General features: G+C 43.8%; 1 protein-coding gene across 1 annotated transcript in view; it reads left to right on the forward strand.

Annotated features, from left to right (window-relative positions):
* Window positions 1-359: 359 nt before the first annotated feature.
* The window catches only part of elk1 (ETS transcription factor ELK1), a 40,899-nt gene continuing 15,365 nt past the window's right edge, over window positions 360-25,893 (forward strand). The window contains exons 1-7 of the mRNA XM_080733947.1: window positions 360-578; window positions 14,199-14,410; window positions 17,949-18,134; window positions 18,729-18,905; window positions 23,140-23,295; window positions 23,723-24,130; window positions 25,473-25,590. Of these exons, the coding sequence (XP_080590073.1) occupies window positions 554-578; window positions 14,199-14,410; window positions 17,949-18,134; window positions 18,729-18,905; window positions 23,140-23,295; window positions 23,723-24,130; window positions 25,473-25,590 (1,282 nt within the window). The 5' untranslated portion in view covers window positions 360-553. The remainder of the gene's footprint in view (window positions 579-14,198; window positions 14,411-17,948; window positions 18,135-18,728; window positions 18,906-23,139; window positions 23,296-23,722; window positions 24,131-25,472; window positions 25,591-25,893) is intronic.

Below are 25,893 nucleotides of genomic sequence, written 5' to 3' on the forward strand. Positions count from 1 at the left end.
TTTACAATATATATATATTAAATACAATATATACGAATTAATATTGGTAAAATAAAAACATGTACACGTGCAGAATATAAGTAATTACTGTCGTAATTAATTAATAATAATAATAGCAACGCACGTTTATTCTATTAAGTAATAATGCATGTTTTAACTGTAATAATAACGTGCTGCTGTGTTGGTTAGACTAGAGTGAGCAGCAAGCATGGAGCTAAGCACGGTTACATAACACACACACACACACACACACACACACACACACACACACAGCATCAGGTCGCAGCCCCTTTGGCTTGACGGCTGCTGAGGAGGAGATCGAGGCTGATCTTCTAGTGGCTTGGGGATTCGAACAGCAGAACATTGTAGGCTACACTATGGACAGTAGAGCAGCTGCGGTGGTCCGCGGACCAGCGGTGTGATGATGATGATGCGGTCTCCTCTGACACCACCGGGCTGCCGCTGCTGCCGCTGCCGGCTTTGAGGCGACCTGACGCCGCGGAGAGGAGAGACATCCATCGGTCCGTCCGTTCGGTCCACAGGCAGCAGCAATATGGACCCGAACCCGCTCATCAACGGTGAGAAGAGAGAGAACACGCACGCACGCATACACATACATACACGCGCATGCATGCAGGAAGGATACAACAGGGGTCTTCAACAGGGGGTCCGGGACCCCTAGGGGGTCCTCAGAGAGAGTTACTACAGGGGGTCCTCCAGATCTTCCAATCCTTTTTATATTAACAACTTGAACCCTAGTAGTGTCCATATATTCTGAGAACTGTAGCCAAAAATAGCAGATCTACAAGCTCACAAGCTTGTAGATCGTCTATTTTCGGCAAAGTGGTTTGGTGTAGAGGGGGAAAAGAGCAGACTAAGTACAGAGTAAAAGGTCAAGTGTATTAAGTATTGACGGTTCAAGTGGTTAAATATCTGAAAACACAAACTGACATGAATCCAAAATACACTGATGATCGTGCTGTCAAACGATGAAACTATTATGGAATCTATGAACAGGTGGGGGTCCCTGCTTCATCTCTCTCTCAATTAAGGGGTCCCTGGGCTGAAAACGTTGAAGGACCCCCCCCTGGGATACAACATGATTGTCTCTTGTCTTGTGCTGTTACACCCGATGCGTTTGTTTCAGTCACGTGTTGAAGTCTATCCTCTATCAGACTCATTGTTTTGATCATACAAACATGTGATTAATACTCCCTGCTGACTTTGTTGTTGTGTCTGTGTGCGTGTGTGCGTGTGTGCGTGTGTGTGTGCGTGCGTGCGTGCGTGCGTGCGTGATGTGTTTTGAGATCAGACGAGAGAGTAGAAATGACAACAGACTAGGCCGGGTCTCTCTCTCTCTCAACAGGTGTCTGACTGTCTGTCTGTCTGTCTGTCTGTCTGTCTGTCTGTCTGTCTGTCTGTCTGTCTGTCTGTCTGTCTGTCTGTCTGTCTCTCTCTCTCTCTCTCTCTCTCAACAGGTGACTGTCTGTCTCTCTCTCTCTCTCTCTCTTGCTGCTGTGAAGTAGGGCTGGGCGATATAGGGATCGTGGGACGATAACCGTTATCGTTGTGTTGTGGAGATTTAAATTTATCGTGAAGTTGTCCTCTGTCATGCGCTGGGATCAAGTCACCTTTTTCAATTCAATTTGCCTTTTAAATCCTCTATAATTAGTCAAACGAACCTGTAAATAACGTACTTGATACGGTCTTTTTAACTTGTAGATCTGCTAATTTTTGGCAAATGTGTGTGTGTTGTGTGTGTGATGTTGTGTTTTGAGATCAGAAGTCACGAGAGTAGAACTGACAACAGACTAGGGTCTCTCTCTCTCTCTCTCTCTCTCTCTCTCTCTCTCTCTCTCTCTCTCTCTCTCTCTCTCTCTCTCTCTCTCTTGCTGCTGTGAAGTAGGGCAGGGCGATATAGGGATTGTGGGACGATAATCGTTATCGTTTATCGTGATAAAAAGAAAACACTCAAAATAATTGTGTCATGGAGATTTAAATTAGTGGAAGAAATATGTAACAAAAATAGGCTAACGTGTTCACTTCCGGCAGAAAGCGTGAACATTTGCACCTAGGGGTATTTTTGTGAGCCGAATTAAAAAATTTACGGTCCCAAGCACTTTTCCCATGGGATCTGGTGGCTCTAATTCACTTACCATACTAGGGAAAAAAGACTCCCCAAAAAATCTTCTTTAAATAGCATGTGAGGGGTCTATCTAGGGGGTTTTCATGATTCTGAATCCATTGCAAGCATTTGTTTTGCACGAAAAACATTCCTTTTGCAAGAAATGGACCCTACACAACTGTGAAAAGTGATGACTCATCACTAAACCATAGTTTTGTGGGGTCCATTTCTTGCCCAAGGAATGTTTTTGTGCAAAACAAATGCTTGGAATGGATTCAGAATCATGAAAACCCCCTAGATAGACCCCTCACATGCTGCTTAAAGAAGATTTTGGGGGGTCTTTTTTGGAGCTGTGTGAAACACAGGCTCCCTATACGTGGCTGTGTGGGTCTGTCTGTCTGTCTGTCTGTCTGTCTGTCTGTGTGTATGTAGCCTGAACTTCCTAAACTTCGGCACGCTACTAGTCCCACAGTTTTGCCACCACACACTCGCGCCATATGTCAAATCGACCGGCTTACTCGGGAATCGTGGGCTAGTAACTTGCTAAGAGAAAGGTTCAATAGTTTAATTGATATTAATTTATTAGTGAATTAATTTTCCCCATTGACTTATAATGGGAATCGCAAAAACTCACATTCAATTATTTGTCTCTCGCAAACCATAGGGGCTAGAGTTTCAAGACTTGGAGAGGAGGTTCATAATGATTTCAAGGATGAAATAAAAAATAATTGTGTCATTTGGCCGCATGGTGGCGCCATAACACCCCACTTTACGTTTTGGCCTGTAACTCTTGAACCGTAGGTCGGAAAATTAAAAATATTTTTTCCCTGGATTCCTTGAGTCATGACGCATCTCCCCATGTAGGCCACGCCTATTTGCGCCATGATAGATTTTCCGCCATCTTGAATTTTCTCCAAAACACACTTTTTGCTCCTTTTCCTACATATTTTCTTCAAATGTCACAAAAATCGGTACACATGATCCACACACACACACACACACACACACACACACACACACACACACACACACACACACACACACACACACACACACACACAGCTCCACTTCACACGGGTGTGATTTTTTCCTAACCCTAACCCTATGGTAAGTGAATTAGAGAAAAGTGAATTTGAGAAAAGTGCTTGGGACCGTCAATTTTTGAATTCAGCGCACAAAAATACCCCTAGATGCAAATTTTTACGCTTTCTGCCGGAAGTGAACACCTTTTTCACATATTTCTCCCACTAAATTAATTTATCGAGAAATCGTCCTCCGTCATGCACTAGGATCAATTATTTTATTTGCCAAGCTGCATCGGTACCATTTAAACCCTCTATAATTGGTAAAACGAACCTGGAAATAACGTACTTGATACAGTCTTTTTTATTCACTCTCTAGTCTCTACCAAATCTCTTTGCCAAAAAATAGCCGATCTACAGCTTGTAGATCTGCTATTTTTTGGAAAATGTGTGTGCTTTTTTTTAACGTATCTTTTATTTGCAGCTTGTCACATTTACAGATTATCACATTTCAGTCCATATTAATCTCTTGTGGTGTCATTCTGTTGGGTTACAAATTCAGTTCATTTCTCCCTTTTCTCAAGGAACAGTTCTTCTTGTAGATGTTGTGCCTTTAAGATCAGAAGAGAGAGTAGAAATGACAACAGACTAGGGTCTCTCTCTCTCTCTCTCTCCCTCTCTCAACAGGTGTCTGTCTCTCTCTCTCTCTCTCTCTCTCTCTCTCTCTCTCTTGCTGCTGTGAAGTAGGGCAGGGCGATATAGGGATCATGGGACGATAATCGTTATCGTTTATCGTGATAAAAAAGAAAACACTCACAATAATCGCATCGTGGAGATTTAAATTTATCATGAAATCGTCCTCCGTCATGCCCTGGGATCAATTATTTTATTTGCCGAGCTGCATATCCGGTACCGTTACTTTAAACCCTCTATAATTGGTAAAACGAACCTGGAAATAACGTACTTGATACAGTCTTTTTTATTCACTCTCTACCAAATCTCTTTGCCAAAAAAATTGACGATCTAGAGCTTGTAGATCTGCGATTTCTTTTGGCAAATGTAAAGGTGTTTGTGATGTAATTTTTATTTACAGCTTGTCACATGTACATCACTCACAGGGTCAACATTTTTACATCATTTTGATCATCACATTTCAGTCCATATGAATCATTCGTGGTGTCGTTCTGTGGGGTTATAAATTCAGTCCGTTTCTCCCATTTCTCAAAGAACGGTTGTAGTGCTTTTAAGATCAGAGGAGAGAGTAGAAATGACAACCGAGGATCTCTCTCTCTCTCTCTCTCTCTCTCTCTCTCTCTCTCTCTCTCTCTCTCAACAGGTGTCTGTGTCTCTCTCTCTCCTGCAGCTGCTGAATTAGGGCTGGGGGATGATGTTATGAATTCAAAATTCAATGGCATGACAGATGATGGTTATTTGTTTCAAACTTTTTCCATGATTACGGTTAATGAACCGATTGTTGATTGACTCAAGCTCACAATCTGACTCGTCTTGAGCTTTATAGATAGGCAATTTTTTGGCTACTGTTGTACTCTTATTGTAGGCTACGCAATGAAGTATAAGGAGTGTACTGTATAAGACTGATTGATTTAGTCGATTATAAGAAGTCTTGTCAATTCATTGATTAGGGAGGGAACACAGAAAAATCTTGCTTAATCTTGATTATTCGGTTAGAAGTCGTTATTGGTTCTAAATGTCCGTTTTGATATATTTCCGGTTGACTAAACTGCCCGGCCAGACGCTGAATCCATTCAGGTTCAGTCCGAGGTCTTATCGATGGTTTATTTGTGTGACACTTGTACAGGGAGATTGACATGTGTCATCATCAGTAGCAGCATAATGATCCTCACTGCATGGATCAGACACACTCAGAGTACTGTACGAGGATCAGATCCTAGATTAGATTAACGTTATAATCAACCTGTAAATGGAGCATCGGATCCTAATCTGATGATTGTGTGCACAAATAGTAAGGAGCACAATCATCAGAGACACAAGTAAATTACGATCTACCAATAGCAAGGAGTGCAAAGATCAGTCCAGAGACATATCAATCAAACAAGGATCAAATCCTAGATCAGGGGTTCCCAAACTATTTTGTCTCAGGGCACTCCATAAATATTTGTTTTAATCCGAGGCACCCCTACATTATAATTTTCACTCCCAGCTCCTTATATTTATAGCATATCGTCGTTGTCGGGTGGAAACTTTGTATGTCCAAAACCGTTCATTTTGTATTTATCATCTATAAAATGTACTAACTGAACTAGTGAAAACAGCAGATCTACAAGCACACAACGTGCTTGTAGATCGGCTGTTTTCGCTAGTTTTGTGCGACGGTCTTGTATGATGAAGCAGGGCTTTGCTTTACCAAAAGACGTACACATTTGAAATTTGGAGATACGAGGTTTCTGCCCGACAGTGACAATATTTTAGTGATTATGTTGCGAGGAAAACGTTGAGATAATAGCCTTTTTGGTTAGAACTGACTGAAAATAACTTTGTACTTCAAGTTTAAAATGATACTAAATATTTTTTCAAGTGTCCAAATGAATTCCAAATATTATCAAATTATCTCGCGGCACCCCTGGACTGCTGTCACGGCACCCCAGGGTGCCCCGTCACCCACTTTGAAAACCCCTGTCCTAGATCAATGACAATTCTTTGAGAGACACATGTGGACCGCCATTTATTTTTATTCAGGTGAAAACAACACAGCTTTCGCCATTTAAGGGGGTTTTATTTCGTCATAGCGCAACATATGGTGAAGTTTTGTAGTACAGGTACTGTCATTTGCTTCAACCACCGATCTCTTGTGCAAAATGAAAATGTATATCGTCACTGTCTGGCCAAAACCTCCTAACTCCAAATTTGTGAGGTTTTTGATTTTCTTTGGCATAAATCAGGGCTATTGAACACCCTTTACGTCTGTGTGTTGGTTAAAATAATATTGAACCAATGAAAAGTAAAAAACATTTTGGAGTTACTAGGTTTCGGCCCGACAGCAGAGATAAATGTATAGATTCCAGACTTTCCAGTGATTCTGCCAATAATCCTATCATTTGAGAGTTGAGACAGAGTTGAGACACACATCCAAGTTAATGCCGTGCCAAACGCAAATGCACATGACGTTGGTCCCCTTCCCCTATTCGGTCTAGGACATGACGTATGTGTATATCCAGAAGAATAGAGTAGAATCACAATAGTAAGGAGTAGGAGGATCACCAGATCCTAGCTCAGCGGACACACGATATTCCTGTGATCCTTCAAAGGTCATGAAAGCAGATATTATGTTTCTCATTTTGCATATTAACAACTGAGACACTGGAAGAGAGGGGTGTGATTTGAATCCTTCATGCCAGGTGATTGATCACTACGCATGTGAATCTGTGTGATTTGAAATCTGAATCAAGAATGGTTTTAGTTTTGATTGATTGAAAAAGTTTGCATTGGAAATTTAGTTTCATGACAGTACAATTCACTAGTACAGTTCACTGGTACACGGTCAACTAAAAGGACCTTTTAAAAAACTTGTATAACATTCAGTGACAGGCAGACAGAACACAGTACTATGCAGAAGATATAAAAACAAACAGTAGTAAAACACAATGCAAGGTCAGGGGGAGGTAAGAATAGGGTTTGTTTTCTTTTACCAATTTATAGTAGCAGCCGTCTCTAAAGCCAGGTTTTCCACTACAAGGACCTGGGTAGAGTGGTGTGAAAGTGGTACTAAACGTGGGACTAAAAAGTATCCAATCTAGAGTAGGTCTGAGCTAGGCCAAACAGGGCCAAACACTTCATAATGACTGATCACTCACTGACTTTTCATTTAGAAGTCCAGGATATAGTTGTAATACATGATAATAGATTATGTTGTGTTATAACCACTAGTATAATCTATTATAGTGTATAATAGTTATCATAGTAATACATTAATACTTTATAGCGTATTATAATCACAGTTATAATCCATTATAGTGTATTATAATTAGGATAGTTGTAATACAAATTTATATTGTATTATAATCACAGTTAAAAGGGTACATTTTTTTTGGAGCGGTGAAAGCGCTCCCAATAGACAGGTATGTCCGTGGGTATGTGGGTGGCTGGGTGGGTGGCTGGGTGGCTGGCTGGCCGTGTCCGTCCGTAGCCTGGCAATACCTTGAGTGGCCACACACAACACACTAGTTAAAGGAGGGGCGCTGTTTTGTGCAGGCCAGGCACACTCACCACTCACTCACAGGCACAGTTTACACTCACTCACTCACTCACATAGGGTACAGCTGCTCAAATTCACCGCTCCACTTCGAACCGAGGTTCGATTTCTTACCGATAGGAGTACCTTTGTGTCATGGAAACTGTAGAGTGGTATTGTAGTGTGGTGTGGTGTGGTGCTAAAGCTGCAGTCGAAAAGGGTCTTAAGTGGCTTTTCAGTGCAAGGAACAAAGGGATTTACACTCCTTTAAGGCCTTCGGCAGGGCGTTCCACATTTTAGCGGCATAGCAGGAGAATGCACTCGTCTTGACCCTATTTTCTTTTAGCCAAATCTGGTTTGGATGTGGATCTGTGGAGCTGCCTCTGGTGTTGAAGTTGTAAACATCTTTGACGTTTTATGGTCACCCAACCTACACTTATAAGTTATACTACATGTACAAGCAGTGACATGTTGGTGGGACCTGTTCCACGGAATTGTGCTAGCCTTAACAATGCAACACAACAACAAGGTAATAGTAATAAAAAGTAAGAGTAAAAAACAATTAGTAACAAATTAAGTTAATACTGGATACGATAGAAATGATACATTTTTTTTTTTGATTGAAGACTTTATTAGAAGTTTGCATAGGAAAAAGTACAGTTTCACGATGGTACAGTTCACTGGTACAAGGTCTACTAAAAGGAGATCCTAGAAAAGACTAAGCTTATTTCCATAGGAAACCATTGAAGTATCTCATATAACATTGAATGACAGATGGATAGAACACAGTACTATGCAGTAGATATAGTCAGGAAAAAACAAGAGAGAAAAAAAAAAGATAGAAACATACAGTAGGTAAATAAGTCTAGGTAAGGTGGTCTCGTCTCAAACACAGGAACTATATCTGTAATATTTCTGTCAAAAAATTAGAGCAGAGCCATAAAATATCCTGTATCTGTCTATCTTTAGCATGCAGTGTGAAATGTGCGAAAGAAGCAGAAGGTACACACACACACGCGCATGCACGCACGCACGCACGCACGCACGCACGCACGCACACACACACACACACACACACACACACACACTTTTCACTTAACTGGAGCTCAGTTAGTCTGTTCTTGAGAGACTACTACTGTATGTCAGTGGTTCTCAAACCTTTTCATGTAAAGGACCCCCAAAATGATATGTATTTGGCCACGGACCCCCATCTCAAAATATCTAGTTCCAGGGACCCCCCGAGAAGCAAAATTTGAGTTACAAACGTTCGCTTTAAAAATACATATATTCAAAGATTTGCACACATTTGCCGCGCTGCGAGCTTGTATATCTGCTATTTTTCAATAGTTAAAGCATCCAATAATTCTAGGCCTAAATTAAAGGAGTGTAAATCCCTTTGTTCCTTGCACTGAACTTGATGAGTTCTTTTTCCATCTGCGGCCAACTCTCTTCACCAAAAATAGCCGACCTACAAGCTCAAGGGTGGCCTGAGTCTAAAAAGTTTGAAAACCCCTACTCTACAGTATGTACAGTACACGACGAGTAAGAGCTGCTGCAGCCAGTTAGGAGTCAGTTGTTTTATTAGTTTTTGTCTGCTGCGATGTGCGTAACTACAACTGTCCGGGTGCAAACAGACTTGCACTCATGTAAACAAATAGTCGTCATCAACTCATAAACATTTACCCCAAGAACCGCGGCACGCTGGGGTGTTGCAAGCAAAAGAAGTCCAAAGTCTCTCAAATAATACCCTTGTTATCAGACACGTGAATCTGTATTTGGTTTACCGCATCGTCTATTTCTCACTTCAAATGTTTTCAAAAACAGAGCAACGTTTAGTTGTAAATGACGCTGTGTGTTTGTTTACATGGCTGCATGTTGGATACGGCAGCAGGTGCTCTGAGCCTTTGATTAGGCAGTGGTCTGTTATCCAGAAAATATCAGACCGCTGATTTCAGAGATTTACCAATCAGAATCAAGCATTCAATGGGGGCACGGTGGCGCAGTGGTTAGCGCTTCGCCTCACAGCTAGAAGGTCCTGGGTTCGATTCCCGCCGGGGGACGCTGTGGGTGCTGGGGGCGTGTTTCTCCCTCCGTGTCATCAGCGCCCACACCCTAGGTGGGGTCGGCGATAGGGCCTTTCTGTGTGGAGTTTGCATGTTCTCTCCGTGTCTCCTAGGGTTGATACCCTCACAAAAACATGCAGTAATCCTGGTCTCAATAATGCCTCCCCCTGGCCAGCCGGGGCGCTTGATGGAGGGGAAAGGAACTGGTTGGAATAACGTGTTCTCCATCCCGGGGAAAATCCCCCCTGTCAGGTGAAAAGAAACAACTTGGACTACTCATGCATAGAAGGAAGCATGAGGTCAGTCCGTTGTCTCCCCAGGCGTGGCAGAGGGAGAGCAGAGCCCAGGATTACATAGGCAATTGGCACTGGGTGAAAAAGGGTTGCAAAATCGTGGGATAAAAAATATATATATAAAAAAAAAGAATCAAGCATTCAACCAAGCCGTGCAATAAACGGCTATAATTCACCGCTGATTTCAGCAATTGACCAATCAGAATCAAGCATTCATCATACCCACATTACTAGTTCTGAAAGTTCTCTTGTGTAAATATCTTCTGCTGTTTGTAGTGTGGGTGATTGGTGCAGGTCCAGTCAGGTCAGATTACTGGAAACATGACCGTATGGATTCCATGGAAGGTATTCTCTTGTCCTGCAGTATTTGGCAGATTCTGACCATACCGTGCTGACCGGTAGAGCTTGTTGGAGTCGTTTAAAAAAAAAAGAATCACTTCCTGCTGCTTTTCTGAGATCGAAGAGATTTGTTGTGATGTGTTGTGAGCTTGTAGAACTGACATTTTTAGTGAAAGTTATTTACAAGGTTGACCTGAAACAAAAAAATAACTGATCTACAAATGAGCTTCTTAGCTTGTTATGTTATTTTTGAGTGGTGGTCTCACCGCCACTCCTGTAATCAGCTTTCACAATGTTACTGGCCGTGTATGTCTGTCTGTCTGTCGCCTGTCATACCTCTCATGACCACACACACAGACCACAAACACACACACACACGTTAAAGGAGGGGCGCTATTGAGCAGGCAGACTCAACACACTCTCTCTCTCTCTCTCTCTCTCTCTCACACACACACACACGTAGCAAGGAGGGCACGCGCGCGCGCGCGTAGGCACACACACACACACACACACACACACACACACACACACACACAAAATAGTTGGATTTAAGCTCACAATGCGTCCGTCCGGCCGTCCGTCTGTCTCCCGCCACTGTTGAGCATGAGCAACCTTGCAATCCATGTATTTGACTCTTTTTATTTGACCACCGCTCAGTTCACAAGGTGTGATTTTTTAGCAAGAAACAATTGTACTATTTACTACCAGTAAGACTCCCTAATCAGGAGATAAGCGACCGTCAGGTCGCATACACAAACATTAGAAGGCAATGGTAGCCAATCAGGAGCGAATATGGGAAATGGGACAGATCCATGTTTATGACATGACTTTAGAGAAAAAAAAACGGGGGTGTTTTCCTTTTTTAAATCGCTAAAATAACGCATTGTTGAACACATTTCCTTAGCGGTTATTTAACCGATAAGGCCTTGCGGTTATCGGTAAAGACAGATTCTCCATTTGGCCATCCCTAGAAAGAAAAATAAATAAATTAAAATGAGGTTTCCATGTGGCCACACCCAACAGTTCATTAAGTATGCCTGGTTGTCATGGTGGGTGGTGACCCAGCTGAAGTTGACCCACACCCACAGTGTTGGGTGAATGGTAAAAGGGGAGGGGATGATTATATGATGTCACTCAATCTGTGTTTTTGGATCGGCACTTTTGACCCACAAGTTGGCAGCCTCCAGGAAAAAACCCAAAAATACAAAGGGAATACATAATTGCTCATAACAACCACACCAGGGGGTCTAATGAAATACTGTCAACCTCCTAGACACATGAAAACCAGAAAAAATAAAAACTATGGCACCACCTATTTAATAGCATTCAGCAAAGATAAACAGTTGAATTGACACAGCAGTGATGATAATGCTGTCACATGAATCTACGATCAACCGTCAAATGCTGCAACAGCACAGCCTGTGAAATACTAACAAGCTTGTCCAGGGGTGGTCAATAGGCCCAAAACATGGCCCCACGGAAATCATTTCTGGCCCCTAAAATTATTTTGAGAATGATGTTTTTTTTGTTGTTGTTTTTTGTCTTCAATATTGGACAGTCCCGCATATACGCTATTATATATATGTGTCCAAATAGAGAATTTATTTCTACCTGAAGGATCAGATGCTTATTAAACTTGTATTCATGTTGAGACTGAATACCGCCGGGCGGCCAGGCAGGCAGTCAGCAGCAGTGTGTAGTCACACAGAGACAGTCCTGCTGGTCAAAGTGATTCAGTCTAGCTTTCGTGCCCGTCTTGGGTGGAAACTAAACACTTTGAACGTGCTGCTATCCCATGCTTCTTCATCTTGTGGTGGCATATAAAAACATATTCCTTGCATCTTCCTTGCATGGAGCCAAAACGTAACGCGGCAAAGCCGTTGTGTAACTTCAAAACCCAAAAGCTTTGCATTGATCACGAGACCATGTTGGATAAACACAGTATGCTGTCCATATTCCTCTTTAAACCTCTTTTGTGTGTGTGTGTGTGTGTGTGTGTGTGTGTGTGTGTGTGTGTGTGTGTGTGTGTGTGTGTGTGTGTGTGTGTGTGTGTGTGTGTGTGTGTGTGTGTGTGTGTGTGTGTGTGTGTGTGTGTCAAGGTTCAAGGTGGGTGTTCATTGTTGCATCTTGTGTACAGACACACATCAGTAGAATGTTTTATTGTTGCACCATATCTTGTGTACAGGGTTGTGTTCTGCTTCCTCTCGTTGCCATGGTTACCATTGATGAACATCTCAGCGTTTGTCACAGCGATGCCATGGTTTCCAAGGTGTTTCCATAGGGTGATTGCGCAACGAGCCAGGCAGCCAATGGTGATGAGGCTAATTAAAAACGCCTGAATAACACTCACACACACACACACACACACACACACACACACACACACACACACACACACACACACACACACACACACACACAAACACACACACACACACACACACACACACACACACACACACACACACACACACACACACACACACACACACTTGAATTCTTTGATTTGTATTGGCACAAGAAGTGCACACATACACTGATGAGGGTTACGTTGTGGTCTAAGCCAGGGGTGGGCAACTTTGATGATGGAGAGGGCCACTATATTTTCACACACACTCCAGAGGGCCACATTGCATATACAGTCACAAATAGCAAAAATAGACGATCTACAAGCTCATTTTCAAGGCACAAAATGGAATTTGAAAAAAATGTCCACCAGAAGCCAACATGGCGATGACCCCTGTCATCGCCTGCCGGTCTGTCTGTCTGTCCATACCTCCAAAGCCTGATCAACCCCTACAACCCCACACCCGTTTACTCAGATCAGCCAACACAGGGAAGCTGACAGAACCCTCGCTAAAAATCCCAGGACAAAAATCCACTCGTCGTCGTAGACTCTTCGCCCTCCTGGCCCCCAAACTGTGGAATGAACTCCCTGTCGCACTTAGAATGGCAGACTCGCTCCTTAGCTTCCATCGTGGACTGAAGACTCACCTCTTCAGACTCCACCTTAGACCATAGCACTAGGGGGTGTCCCCACTTAAAATATGATTATTTTGGGGGTCCCCACTTAAAATATGATTATTTTGGGGGTCCCCACTTAAAATATGATTATTTTGGGGGTCCCCAGTTAAAATATGATTATTTTGCGGGTCGCAGCCTGAAAAGGTTGAGAACCACTGGTGTAACCTGTCTGTCTGGGCTGCCTGTCTTCCCTCTGTCCAGCCGTGGACCCCTACATCACCCTGGTCTAACCTGTCTGTCTGTCTGTCTGTCTGTCTGTGTGCAGCCATGGACCCCTCCATCACCCTGGTCTAACCTGTCTGTCTGTCTGTCTGTCTGTCTGTGTGCAGCCATGGACCCCTCCATCACCCTGGTCTAACCTGTCTGTCTGTCTGTCTGTCTGTCTGTCTGTCTGTCTGTCTGTCTGTCTGTCTGTCTGTCTGTCTGTCTGTGTCCAGCCATGGACCCCTCCATCACCCTGGTCTAACCTGTCTGTCTGTCTGTCTGTCTGTCTGTCTGTCTGTCTGTCTGTCTGTGTCCAGCCATGGACCCCTCCATCACCCTGGTCTAACCTGTCTGTCTGTCTGTCTGTCTGTCTGTCTGTGTCCAGCCATGGACCCCTCCATCACCCTGGTCTAACCTGTCTGTCTGTCTGTCTGTCTGTCTGTCTGTCTGTCTGTCTGTCTGTCTGTCTGTCTGTGTCCAGCCATGGACCCCTACATCACCCTGGTCTAACCTGTCTGTCTGTCTGTCTGTCTGTCTGTGTCCAGCCATGGACCCCTCCATCACCCTGGTCTAACCTGTCTGTCTGTCTGTCTGTCTGTCTGTCTGTCTGTCTGTCTGTCTGTCTGTCTGTCTGTGTCCAGCCATGGACCCCTACATCACCCTGGTCTAACCTGTCTGTCTGTCTGTCTGTCTGTCTGTCTGTGTGCAGCCATGGACCCCTCCATCACCCTGGTCTAACCTGTCTGTCTGTCTGTCTGTCTGTCTGTCTGTCTGTCTGTCTGTCTGTGTCCAGCCATGGACCCCTCCATCACCCTGGTCTAACTTGTCTGTCTCTCTGCCTGTGTGTCTGCCAGCAGCCATGGACCCCTCCATCACCCTGGTCTAACCTGTCTGTTTGCCTGCCTGTGTGTCTGCCAGCAGCCATGGACCCCTCCATCACGCTGTGGCAGTTCCTGCTCCACCTGCTGGAGGACCAGCGTCAGAAGCATGTGATCAGCTGGACGGGGGAGGAGGGGGAGTTCAAGCTCCTGGACGCTGAGGAGGTGGCCAGACTCTGGGGGCTCCGCAAGAACAAGACCAACATGAACTATGACAAGCTCAGCAGAGCTCTACGATACTACTATGATAAGGTATTTAAATACTGTACTATGATATGGTTGGTAGTACACATTGTACTGTAGTGTTCTACATACTGAGGAGGTGGCCAGGCTGTGGGGGCTCCTCAAGAACAAGACCAACATGAACTACGGCAAGCTGAGCAGGGCCCTACTAACTACTATGATAAGGTATACTCTAAACAATAGCGCCTTTATCCAAGGCGCTTCACATAGCTTGTGCATTACATTCACACGCTCACACGGGCCGGCCCGAACCCGCGGTCCCCAGCGGTCAGCCCGCAGGCTGGGTTGAGCTGGGTCAAGAAATGTACACTTTATTTGCGGGGCAGGTTGAGGCGGTCCCGACTCCCGTCCAAATACTATATAATGTGCACCAGGCGTCCTTCCCTGCTCGCAGCCAAGCATGTCTAGAGCATCCCTTGAAAGTCAAGAGACGCTCACTGGTGTGTCCGTGTCATGACATTCTAATTTAGTCCATTTATTTCCTCTAAGTATACTTGAAAATAAAACCAGTTGAATATATAATCATATTACGGGAGGGTCTTATTTTGAAATCCACCATTTTAACAGGAAATGCTTCAGCGTGTTGTTATTGGCTACTTGTCGCAGCCTACAAGATGTACACAGGAATCACGTGGATTATACTGACACAAGCTTTTGACTAATCTAAAGTTCATATTTATGATATGAAAACCATGCTCCTGTGACTTAAAACAATGCACAGCGTTTGAAAGCAGCAATAGGTGAGTGGACTGGTTAATTACCTTCTGCTGGCTTGGCTGTTATTGTTGTGGGAGAGGCGTCCGTAGCTACAGAGCTCTGATAAAAAGTTGACGGTGCACTTAAACATTTCGGTCTTTTCTCTTCACAGTTGTTTATTTTGTCTTGCACCAGTGACAAGGCTACTGGGTCAGTCTGCAATATCTCTCTGTGATACATTAGCGTTGTGCTCCGTGTGTATAGTCCTATACTAACAGGAGTGTTGTCAATTAAAATAAGCATCTCATGCCGTCATGTTAACGGCTCATCAGCACTGAAGGTTTCTTCTCCATTATGCCATTCTGTTTTTGCACGGTTGGAATTGGCTGCCTTTCCGTGATGGATGGAATAAATCCACATATTTGACATGTATTTAATGACTGGGTTGAGCTGGGCTGTGAAAATGGATGCCGTCTTGCGGGGCAGGCTGGGCTGGGGTCAGAAAATGAAATTTGCTGGGGCCCGCGGTCCATAAAAAATCACACCTGTGTGAACTGAGCGGTGGAGTCTGTGCGCGCGCGCGCGTGTGTGTGTGTGTGTGCGTGCGTGCGTGCGTGTGTGTGAGTGTGTGAGTGCCTTGCCTGTTCTGGCCTGGCCTGAACAACAGCGCCCCTCCCTTAACATGTGTGGTCAGAAAAGGTACTACACCACAGGCTTGAGGCTACATACAGACCCACCCACATACATACATACATACATACAAACAAACAAACATACCTACACACACGGCCACGCTATGGAGACGGTGTGACCACCGCTCAAAAACCCTGACCCGCGCATCACTAGTTCACTCACAGTCTCACACACACATTCATTACATTCACCCATTCACCTGTTCGATGGCAGAGGAAACCATGCAAGGCACCAACCTGCTCACCGGGAGCAGCTAGGGGTTCAGAGTCTTGCTCAAGGACTCTTCCACACTAACTCTGTGTAATAATAATAATAATGGTATTTCTCTTGTGTTTGATATTAACTAGCCCTTACCCGTTCAAAGATATGAGCTCCGAAATGATGTGCAGTGTGTGGGTTATGGGATGTGCACTGTGCACACAGTATATGAGGGATGGAAAGTAACTTTAACTGGTGCTTGCATGCTAATATGTAGGAGCATCAATGTTAGAAATACCCGTTCCATTTAACGGCTACAGAGATACTGTGTACCGATCTGCATGATTTTTGGACAACATCTGTAACAGGGCCAGAACCCCCCCCCCCCCCCACCGCCTGCACACACACACACACACTCCCCCCCCCCCCCCCCCCCCCGTGTGTGTGTGTGTGTGTGTGTGTGTGTGTGTGTGTGTGTGTGTGGGGGTTTGTGTGTGATTGTGCATGGCCTGAACAACAGCGCCCCTCCCTTAACATGTGTGGTCACAAAAGGTACTGTAGGCTAAATAGATATAGATACACCATAAAAATGCTAATATACAGCATATGATTTGTGAAAGTGACAAACGGGCTTCACAGTTATGTCAGGTGTGTTCATATGCTATTGGTGATGCGATTTCAGATCAATTGCTCCAGCCACTGAGGAGAAACGCTGTGACAGACAGACACTCACTCAGACACTCACTCAGACAGACATTCGCTAAATTATGTTAGACTAGTCCTTACCCGTTCAAAGATATGAGCTCCGAAATGATGTGCAGTGTGCACACGGTATATGAGGGATGGAAAGTAACTTTAACTGGTACTTGCATGATAATATGTAGGAGCATCAATGTAAGAAATACCCGTTTCGTTTAATGGCTATGTGTGTGTGTGTGTGTGTGTGTGTGTGTGTGTGTGTGTGTGTGTGTGCGTGCAGCGGTTTGGACCGTGAGACCATCCGCAGAGTAGTCTGTGTTTCTTTTTGAGAGGGTCGGTCCGCCTGAAAAACGCGTTTTGGAACGAAACGGTTACGTTTTGCGCGTTTGTGACGCCCTCTACGGGTGGAATTGGAAATGCTTCTGGGGATTCGTTGAGTAAGCCACCCGCAACCTGTGGCAGAAATTCAGTGTTGACTCGACGTTTTGTTTGTGATTTATGGCTATTGTTTGCAAAACGGGCCCCTCCCGCTAACTTTGGAAGCCCGTTACGAACGAACGGTATGGACTATCAAAATATCCCTTGACTATGTTCATTGCATGGGTTCAGAGATCATGTGTACCCATTCTCGTGACATTTGAAGAAAATATGTAGGAAAAGGAGCAAAAAGTGTGTTTTGGAGAAAATTCAAAATGGCGGAAAATCTATCCTGACGCAAATGGGCGGGGCCTATATGGGGAGATGCGTATTGACCCAAGGAATCCAGGGAAAAAAGAATTTTAATTTTTCGACCTACGGTTCAAGAGTTACAGGCCGAAACGTAAAGTGGACTGTTATAGCGCCACCATGAGGCCAACTGACAAAGTTATTTTTTATTTAATCCTTGATATCATTATAAATCTCCTCTCAGAGTTTTGTAACTGTAGCCCCTATGGTTTGCGAGAAAAAAAATATTGAATGTGAGTTTTTGCGATTCCCATTATAAGTCAATGGGAAAAATTAATTCACTAATAAATTAATATCAATTAAACGATTTGTGAAAGTGAAAAAAGGGCTTCACAGTTGTGCCAGGTGTGTTCATATGCTAATGGTGATGCGATTTCAGATCAATTGCTCCAGCCACTGAGGAGAAACGCTGTTTCAGACACTCACTCAGACACTCACTCAGACATTTGGTGAATTATATGTTAGATAATGGTATTTCTCTTGTGTTTGATATTAATAATGATAATAATAATAGTATTTCTCTTGTGTTTGTCAGAACATCATAAAGAAAGTGAGCGGACAGAAGTTCGTCTATAAGTTTGTCAGTCAACCTGACCCCTCCCTCTCTGACGGGGGACGGACCAATGGGGAGGAGGGGCAGAGGCGGGACACCGAACTTAACGGCCAGTCAAAACCCCTGGGAGGCGTGGCCACCGCCTGTCCGTCAAAGACCTTACCACAGGTGTGCAGTATTGCTCTTCATTTCATTTTGTACATATTTAAAGGACAACTTTGTTTTTTTTACAACAAGGGTTCATATTTTAGATTGTCATTAGAGAAAAGAAAAGCTTTCTATCATTCTAGCGATTTTAATGAATTTAATTTCAGTGGGTGGGCGCATGCACCGCACTCATGGGCAGATGTGACTTATGGGGGCTAGAAGTGTTACTGTAAATAGTAATAAAGAAATCAACCGGCCTATTGTAACTAAAAAGACATATTTAGCCACTTGTACGCATGCCCCCGCCCACTGAAATCGCTTTCTTTTCTCTTATTACAATCTAAAATATGAACCCTTGTTGTAAAAAAAACAACAACAAAGTTGTCCTTTAAGTTGAACAAATATATATATATATATCAATAATTATGTTTCTTTGGGAGTAATTATGTATATTGTAACTGTTACTAATTATTATTTAAGTAATTGATTTAATTTCAACAGCAATCACAACTTGAATTGTTGGAATGTCTTACCCGGGTTAATTAGAACCTAGAGTTGTGTGATTGGTAACTACTTACTTACTGACATGTTTTATTTGATGTGATTGATTGACAGCGGCTGTCGCCCAGCAACTATCCCAGGAGTTCCCGTAACGACTACATGAAGTCTGGTCTCTACTCCACCTTCACCATCCAATCACTGCAGAACCTGCCCCCAGGCCCTCGACCAATCAAAACCGAGCTGATGCTGGCGCAGGAGGCCGCCCTTAGAATTGATATGTCACCCAGAGAGGTAAGCCCACCACTCACTGGTAAACCTGGTAAACTTGTTATGAAAATGGCAATTTGATTAGATAGGATATGACGCGTCGTCACTCGTATAGCCCAGCTCTGGTCTAGCCTATATAACTCTAGCATGCACTGTTCCGTGCCGTTCCTGCACGTGCACGTGGGAAATATATTGGCCTGACGGCGTCCCGTCACGTCCGGACGCAAATAGAAAATACTGTGCTGCGGTAAAGAAACTACCGATGGCAGACCTGCCAACCTGTACGCATTTTGCGTAGTAAGCACGCATTTTTAGTCTCTGTACGCAGGTACGCAAACTCCTCTAACGGATACGCATTATCGGGGGATGGTAACACAACACATTCTGCGTTGTGTTCGGTTGTGTTGTGGCTTAAAGTGAGGCAAAAAAAAAGATCTCCCTGCCGTGTAGTTCCTCCCAGGCACCACATGAATGGTGTGTGAATGGGGCGCATGGCGCTGGGGAGCACTAGAACGGAAGCGATGCTCGTTTTGTCGATAGAAGAAGAATTTAACCTATTGGCGAACAGAGTCTGTTTGTTTTGGTCATAGATTTATAATAAGAAGGTTTTGGTTTAGTTCAGCATGCACGCATCTCACAGCGGCGCCGACGAGTTATCGATCGGATACATAACGGCGATATTAATCAGATTAATGTATAAAGAAGATGATACGGAGAAGGGCCGTGGTGTCGTGCGAGTCGATGCACATCGACTGTTCCCCCCCTCAGTGCTGCCAACGATCTAACAGGTAATAATAAAGTTTTAAAACCCTCCTCTGAGGTGAATTCACATGTCATAGCAGCCACGATGGTGAGAATTGGTGAAATCTTGTACTATGCCTAACCTAAACCTATCTTGCGACGCTGGTGAAACGAAACGAGCGGCTGCGGCTCCGCATGGAGCTGTTGTGTATGAAGTCTGTGTTATACTTCGTCATGCGACGGTGTTGCAGCGAGCAACCAGTCGGAAAATGTCAAAACGTGTGACCCAGTTCTTTCTTAGTACAATGAACTGAAGCATACATTGGCCACGATTGGATAAAATACTGGGCTGCCTGTTCCACTTTAACTCGAGTATATGAATTATGCCGATGTGTATTGTCAAAAACATTAACAGTGAACAAATTATGTATCACCTGTGAATCTATGACGATATTAATGGTATATCAACAATGAGTAGCCTGCAGCCTATATGAATGAATATACAGACTAGGCTGTATGTGATCTATACACAATGTTGTAGGCCTATTATATCAATTAATGGATGGAATAGAAACCTACATGAGTTGAATACTTTCAACTTCATGATGCAAATCATGCACAGAAATGTGGATTTATTTAGGCTGCTCAATTAACTCATTAAAAGCCAAACGCGCGATGTCGCGCGAAAAGTAATATATTACTGTAACGTTGAGTACATTACCGAGTAGAATGGCCGGATGTCCGGAGACGAAAATCCGTCGCTGATTCATCATCATCAAGGCTCACGAGCACAAAATAGTAATCCCATAACATTGAGGTGGACGGGGGATCTCATCTTTAATGTCCATTATCTCAAAACTACACTTTAGAAGCGAAGATGGAGGCAGATGCTCGCTTATATAACACATGTATAAATACTCCGAGGCAAATCCAGCATGGCTCCACATAAACAACGATCGCTTCCGTCGCACGATGCGATGACGTCAGACCGGAAGTACTTCCGGTCTGGACTTCTGGCCTTCAAAATAAGACAATGGCCGTTAATGGGGCCGGGAGGGGGCACTCTGGACCCCCTAATCCGTTAATGTCCTGGGCTCAGAATGAGTTAACAAAGACACAGGTTTATGTAAATAGCCTACTTGACAATGAAAAGCTATTTTGCAATTTGAATAACATGATTATATTGATGTATGTTCATTCATATAGTCACTGGTGATAGACTGTTTTGCTAGTCTATTGTTAACTAACTCTGAGCAAGGGCAGTTAGTATATTTTATTGAAGATTTGTCAACAGAATTGCTAATGCAACATTATTGTATTGCCTGGTAATACTAGCCTACTTTTTCTCAGGACCAAATGGCATTTTTATTTAAAAGGTTGTTATAACATCTTGCCTCCATTATTACTAGTGTAAGTCAAGACATGCAATGTGCTACCTTTCTGGTGTGAAATTTCGTTAACATAGCTGGTAAAGGTCCCACCCAAAAAGGTGCATGGAACCCCCCAAAATATACGCTGTTTTGTGCGGGAAAACAACAAAAATTGCACCGCGGGCGCTGCGCGGGCGCTGCGGGCGCCGCGCGGGCACTTCGTGCCCGCGCATGAGTACTCAAAAAAATTTGCCAGGGTTGGCAGGTCTGCGATGGCCACATGCGGCCCCCACCTTCACTTAATGCGGCTCGCAGGTTCATATCGGAATACTGATATATTATTGATTTCAGCTGTTACAATTCCAAACAGGCAAACATGACCCGCTTTAATTACTTCAGTCTGTATTACCGTATTGGCCCGAATATAATACGATATTTTATTCTAATAAACATATCCTCAAAATAGAGAGTCGTACTATAATGGGGCGTTAGACTTTTCACCGGGGAGATACGTTATGTATGCCGCGTCCAGATTTTGCTGCGCAGTTTGTAGACAGTGTACGGTAAATCACCGTAACAGCTTGCTTGGGCGATTTACCGTACACTGTCTACAAACTGCGCAGCGAAATTTGGACCCGGCTCATTTCACGTTCCGTTTGGCAAGTCGGATGACTTTGGCATTGAACTTACCGAGGCGCGTGCGTGTGCGTTGTCCTCGCGAACATCGCGTGGATGACGGCCGCACATGAGATCTTTAGCGTGGAAGTTTAATCCAAACAGTAAATGAAGCCCAATGAAGCTAATGGTGGCTGCCTGGTAGCCTTTGGTTCCTGTTTACAGTTAAGAGTCGCATCTGAATGACGAAACGAGCCGCTGAGCTTGATGGGAAATGTAGTGTTTTTTTATTCCCCAGCAGTATGCTGTGTGGACTGTATTCTATTCTGATACACATTATGAGGAGCTGATTTTCAGTATGAATTGGTTAATGCAATACAATACAGCAGAATGTTATCTCTGTATGAGCTTTTCTATGATGATTTTCCAATAAAAACGTTTTTCTTTATAAATAACCTAATATATAATATATAATATTTATATTTTTTTCCAAAAATGATATTTGAAAAATAGGGGTCGTCTTATAATCGGAGTCGTACTATATTCGGGCTAATACGGTAGTAGCATTATGGCTTAGCACTAGTCTTTTTTATGTCCAATGTATTTGTATGTAAGTTCATAAAGTTAGCATAAGAATATATAAATGCATTTGAAATAAATAAATAAGAATGTTACTTTTCAGGATTCCAATACAAAAATTGCTATTAAAGAATTCCAGATTCCAATAAAAAAAATGGCTGATCTTCAAGCTCAAAACGCGTCGCACTGCAGCACGTTTTGAGCTTGTAGATCGGCTATTGTTGCTATTTTTGACTGTACATTCTTTGTGGCCCTCGGGAGTGAATGTGAAAATATGGTGGTCCTCTCCATCATCACAGTTGCCCAGCCCTGGATCAGACAGAGTGATGTAATGACCAGCAGATCTGTGAATGAGGAGTAGGAAAAGGATCTGACTGACAGCTGATTACAGCTGATGTGGGCGAGACTCGCGTGTCCTGCATAAACTAACACTATGCTTCATTTATTTGAGATGATCATAAATATTTTACATAATCATCATAAGAGTTTACATGTAGAAAAAAGTTAATGTCTTGTCAAACGTTTTCGGCTGCCTCGATTATGACATTTTACACTCAAATAATTGCGATTAACGATTTAATGGTGTTTTTGTCGTTGATAATTACATTTCTGTTTGGCTTGTAGGCTTTGAAGTTGCACATGGTAGATATGACACGTAACTTAAATATACAAAGAAATTACTGACATATTTGAAAACTTTATACTTAAAAAAGAACATTGATAGTGGAAATAGCCGATCTGCAAGCTCACAACGTGAGCTTGCAGATCTGCTATTGTAGATCTGCTATTTCCACTATTTTTTACTTAAAAAAAGAATCAACATGGAAACGATTATGACTATTATGAAAGATAATCACGGTTATGTCAAATAATTGCGATTAGACGATTATGTAATAATTGTGACAGGCCTACTCCTCTATTGTTGTAATATTTCTCCCCTCCCCTCCCCTCAGGTGTGTGTGGTCTCCCCTGAGCCCAGCTCCTCCCAGACGGTGGAGAGTGGAGGAGGTCTGCAGGTGATCGTCACCCATCCGTCCCCCTGTGCCACACCTTCGCTCAGCCCCCAGATCCCAAACAACAACAACAACAATGCAGTCAGCCAACCACAGGTAACGCAGTATTTTATTTCATTTAATACACCTACTGTAAAATGCTTACTAGCAGCTCAGTGGCTGTGTTGTTTGTAGAGCTTCTGCCCTGAGACTGGGTTAGTCACCCTGCTTGGCACTCAGCATCAAGGGTTGGATTGGTGCATAAGTCGCTGTGATGGACTAGCATCATGTCCAGGGGGTGTACATGTTCATCAATTGTTTCTTTTTTTGAGCGGTGCTAAGCGCTCTACATCTGGCTATGTATGTATGTATGTACTGTATGTGTCACCCAGCTTTTTACACACTTGGCTCATCGATGAACCTTTGCGGGACACTTGAACTCTTAAAAAGCACAGCTCACTTCACACTTGGTGTGTCTCTTTTCTCCTTCCTCCATATCGGTCTCTCCCCCTCTCTTTCTCTCCTCCTCCCTCCCTCCCCCCAGCCCCCCCTCCCGCCTCCTCCCCCGTCACCTCCTCAGATCTATCTGACGGGCGTGGGAGACCCGTCTTCCATCACCCCGCTGCTCACCCTGCCCCCCGCGCACACACAACATCAACAACACACACAACCACAACACCATCAACAACCCCAACAACAGCAGGTGGACTGTGGGCCCGTCAGCCATCATCGTCCCCCTCAACCTCAGCCGGTGTTTCTGGTCATCAACTCTCCTCCTCCTCCCTCTCATCAACAACAGCCACCACCAGCACATCATCAACATCAACAGGTTGCCGTGGTGACCAGCGCGCCCCCTCCCATCAAGGAGGAGCACCTCCAGCCGTCGGAGGAGGAGCTTATAGAGATGGAGGAGCTGCTAGAGCGGGACGCCGCCGACAAAAGGCTGAAGGAGGCGAGTGTCTTTTTTTCTTCTTTTTTTTCTGGGCGTTTCCCCTCGGATGGCCGTGGTTTTGAAGTTGGCTTCAGGCCACCCTGGGTAAGATATGACCTCCGGTTGGTTCTAGTGGAAGTGGTGGAAGTGCTGCATTTAATGGAAGTTACATCATGGGGTGCAAGTCTGTTTACATTCCCCAGTGAAACAAACACAAATAGATTGTAGCTCTTAACTCGTTCTTTACACAACCCCTGGTGCCAACCCCGAGTTTGGGCCGTTTTTGAAGATATATATTATTTCTTTTTCAAAAATGTTTTTTGGACCTCCAGAAATGTATTAGGCATGATCGCGATCGCGAAATTGCATGTTTAACCCCCATACCAACCCATTCTTTCAAACATGGCAGCCATGTTTGTTTACATCTGAAGAAAACATAATGGCTGCTATATCATGAATGCCTGAACGGATTTCCAAGCAGATTTTTTTCTTTGAAAGCTGTGAACAGCCTGCACACACGTGGTGCATGATCTAGGCATGGGCGTGCACGATCCGTGCACTATGAATTATATGGAAGTCTATGGAGACCATGGCATCAAGGACCGAACCTTGGATTTAATTGATTGCAACATAAGTGTTAACTCATTTACTGCCATTTTGAAACAGCTCCCATCAGGGTTCCCCGCCAGAAGCCTCCATAGACTTCAATGTAATTTATAGTTCACGGATCATGCACGCCCATGCACAGATGATGCACCATGTTTGTGCAGTTTGTTCACAGCTTTCAAACAAAAAAGTCCGATTGGAAATCCGTGCAGGCATTCTTGAGATAATAGCCATTATGTTTTACATGTTATGTAAACAAAAATGGCCGCCCTGTTTGAAAGATGGGGTTGTATGGGGGTTGAACATGCAAAATCGCGATTGAAATCATGCTTACTAGATTTGATGGGGTCCAAAAATAATTTTTCAAAAAAAAACAAATCAATTTTTTTTTTTTTTTTTTCAAACTCGTCATACTAGTCATAGGCAGAGTGGACACAGCCATATAACTCGTCAAACTAGTCATAGGCAGTAAAAATAGGTGTAACGTTGTCCGAATCCATGATTTTGTTTGTATATTGTTTATTGCGAGCTTAACCGATGGGAGTGGGCGAAGTTAAACAGATTTTTTTCAGCATGGAATACGATGGCAGGAACACCAGCACAGTGGAAAAAAGACAGACTTCCGGGAAAATTCAGCCCCACCTCCTAGAACCCTCTCTGCCTCATATCTTGACCAGGCTTTTCTCTTAAGCCTGGCTACTCAAGGCTACCTAACTAGTGTGTATGATGATAATCAGTGTGGTTGTCTTGTCTTCAGGTCCCAGAGTTGGTGGGTGGTCCCGAGGGCCCGGAGCCCCCCCTCTCCATCGTAGAGGTGACCCCGCCCACTTCCTGTCCGCAGTCGGGGGAGAAAGAGGCCAAGACCTCTGTACCAGGTAACACACACACACACACACACACACACACACACACACACACACACACACACACACACACACACACACACACACACACACACACACTCTTTTTTGAGCGGTGGTAAACCGCTCCATAGAGTGGTTGTGCGTGTGTCTGTAGCCACCTTTTCCTCAGCGTTTTGCCATAGCAGTGTGTGTGTGTGTGTGTGTGTGTGTGTAGCCTGTATTACATCACTAATTACATCCTAGATCTGTATCCAAGTCTGAAGATGTTATGCAAGCACGACCACCGCTCACTTCACATTGGGTGTGATTTTTATT

The sequence above is a fragment of the Nannobrachium achirus genome (genome assembly GCF_963921795.1).
Source record: "Nannobrachium achirus genome assembly, chromosome: 9".
Taxonomy (NCBI): Eukaryota; Metazoa; Chordata; class Actinopteri; order Myctophiformes; family Myctophidae; genus Nannobrachium; species Nannobrachium achirus.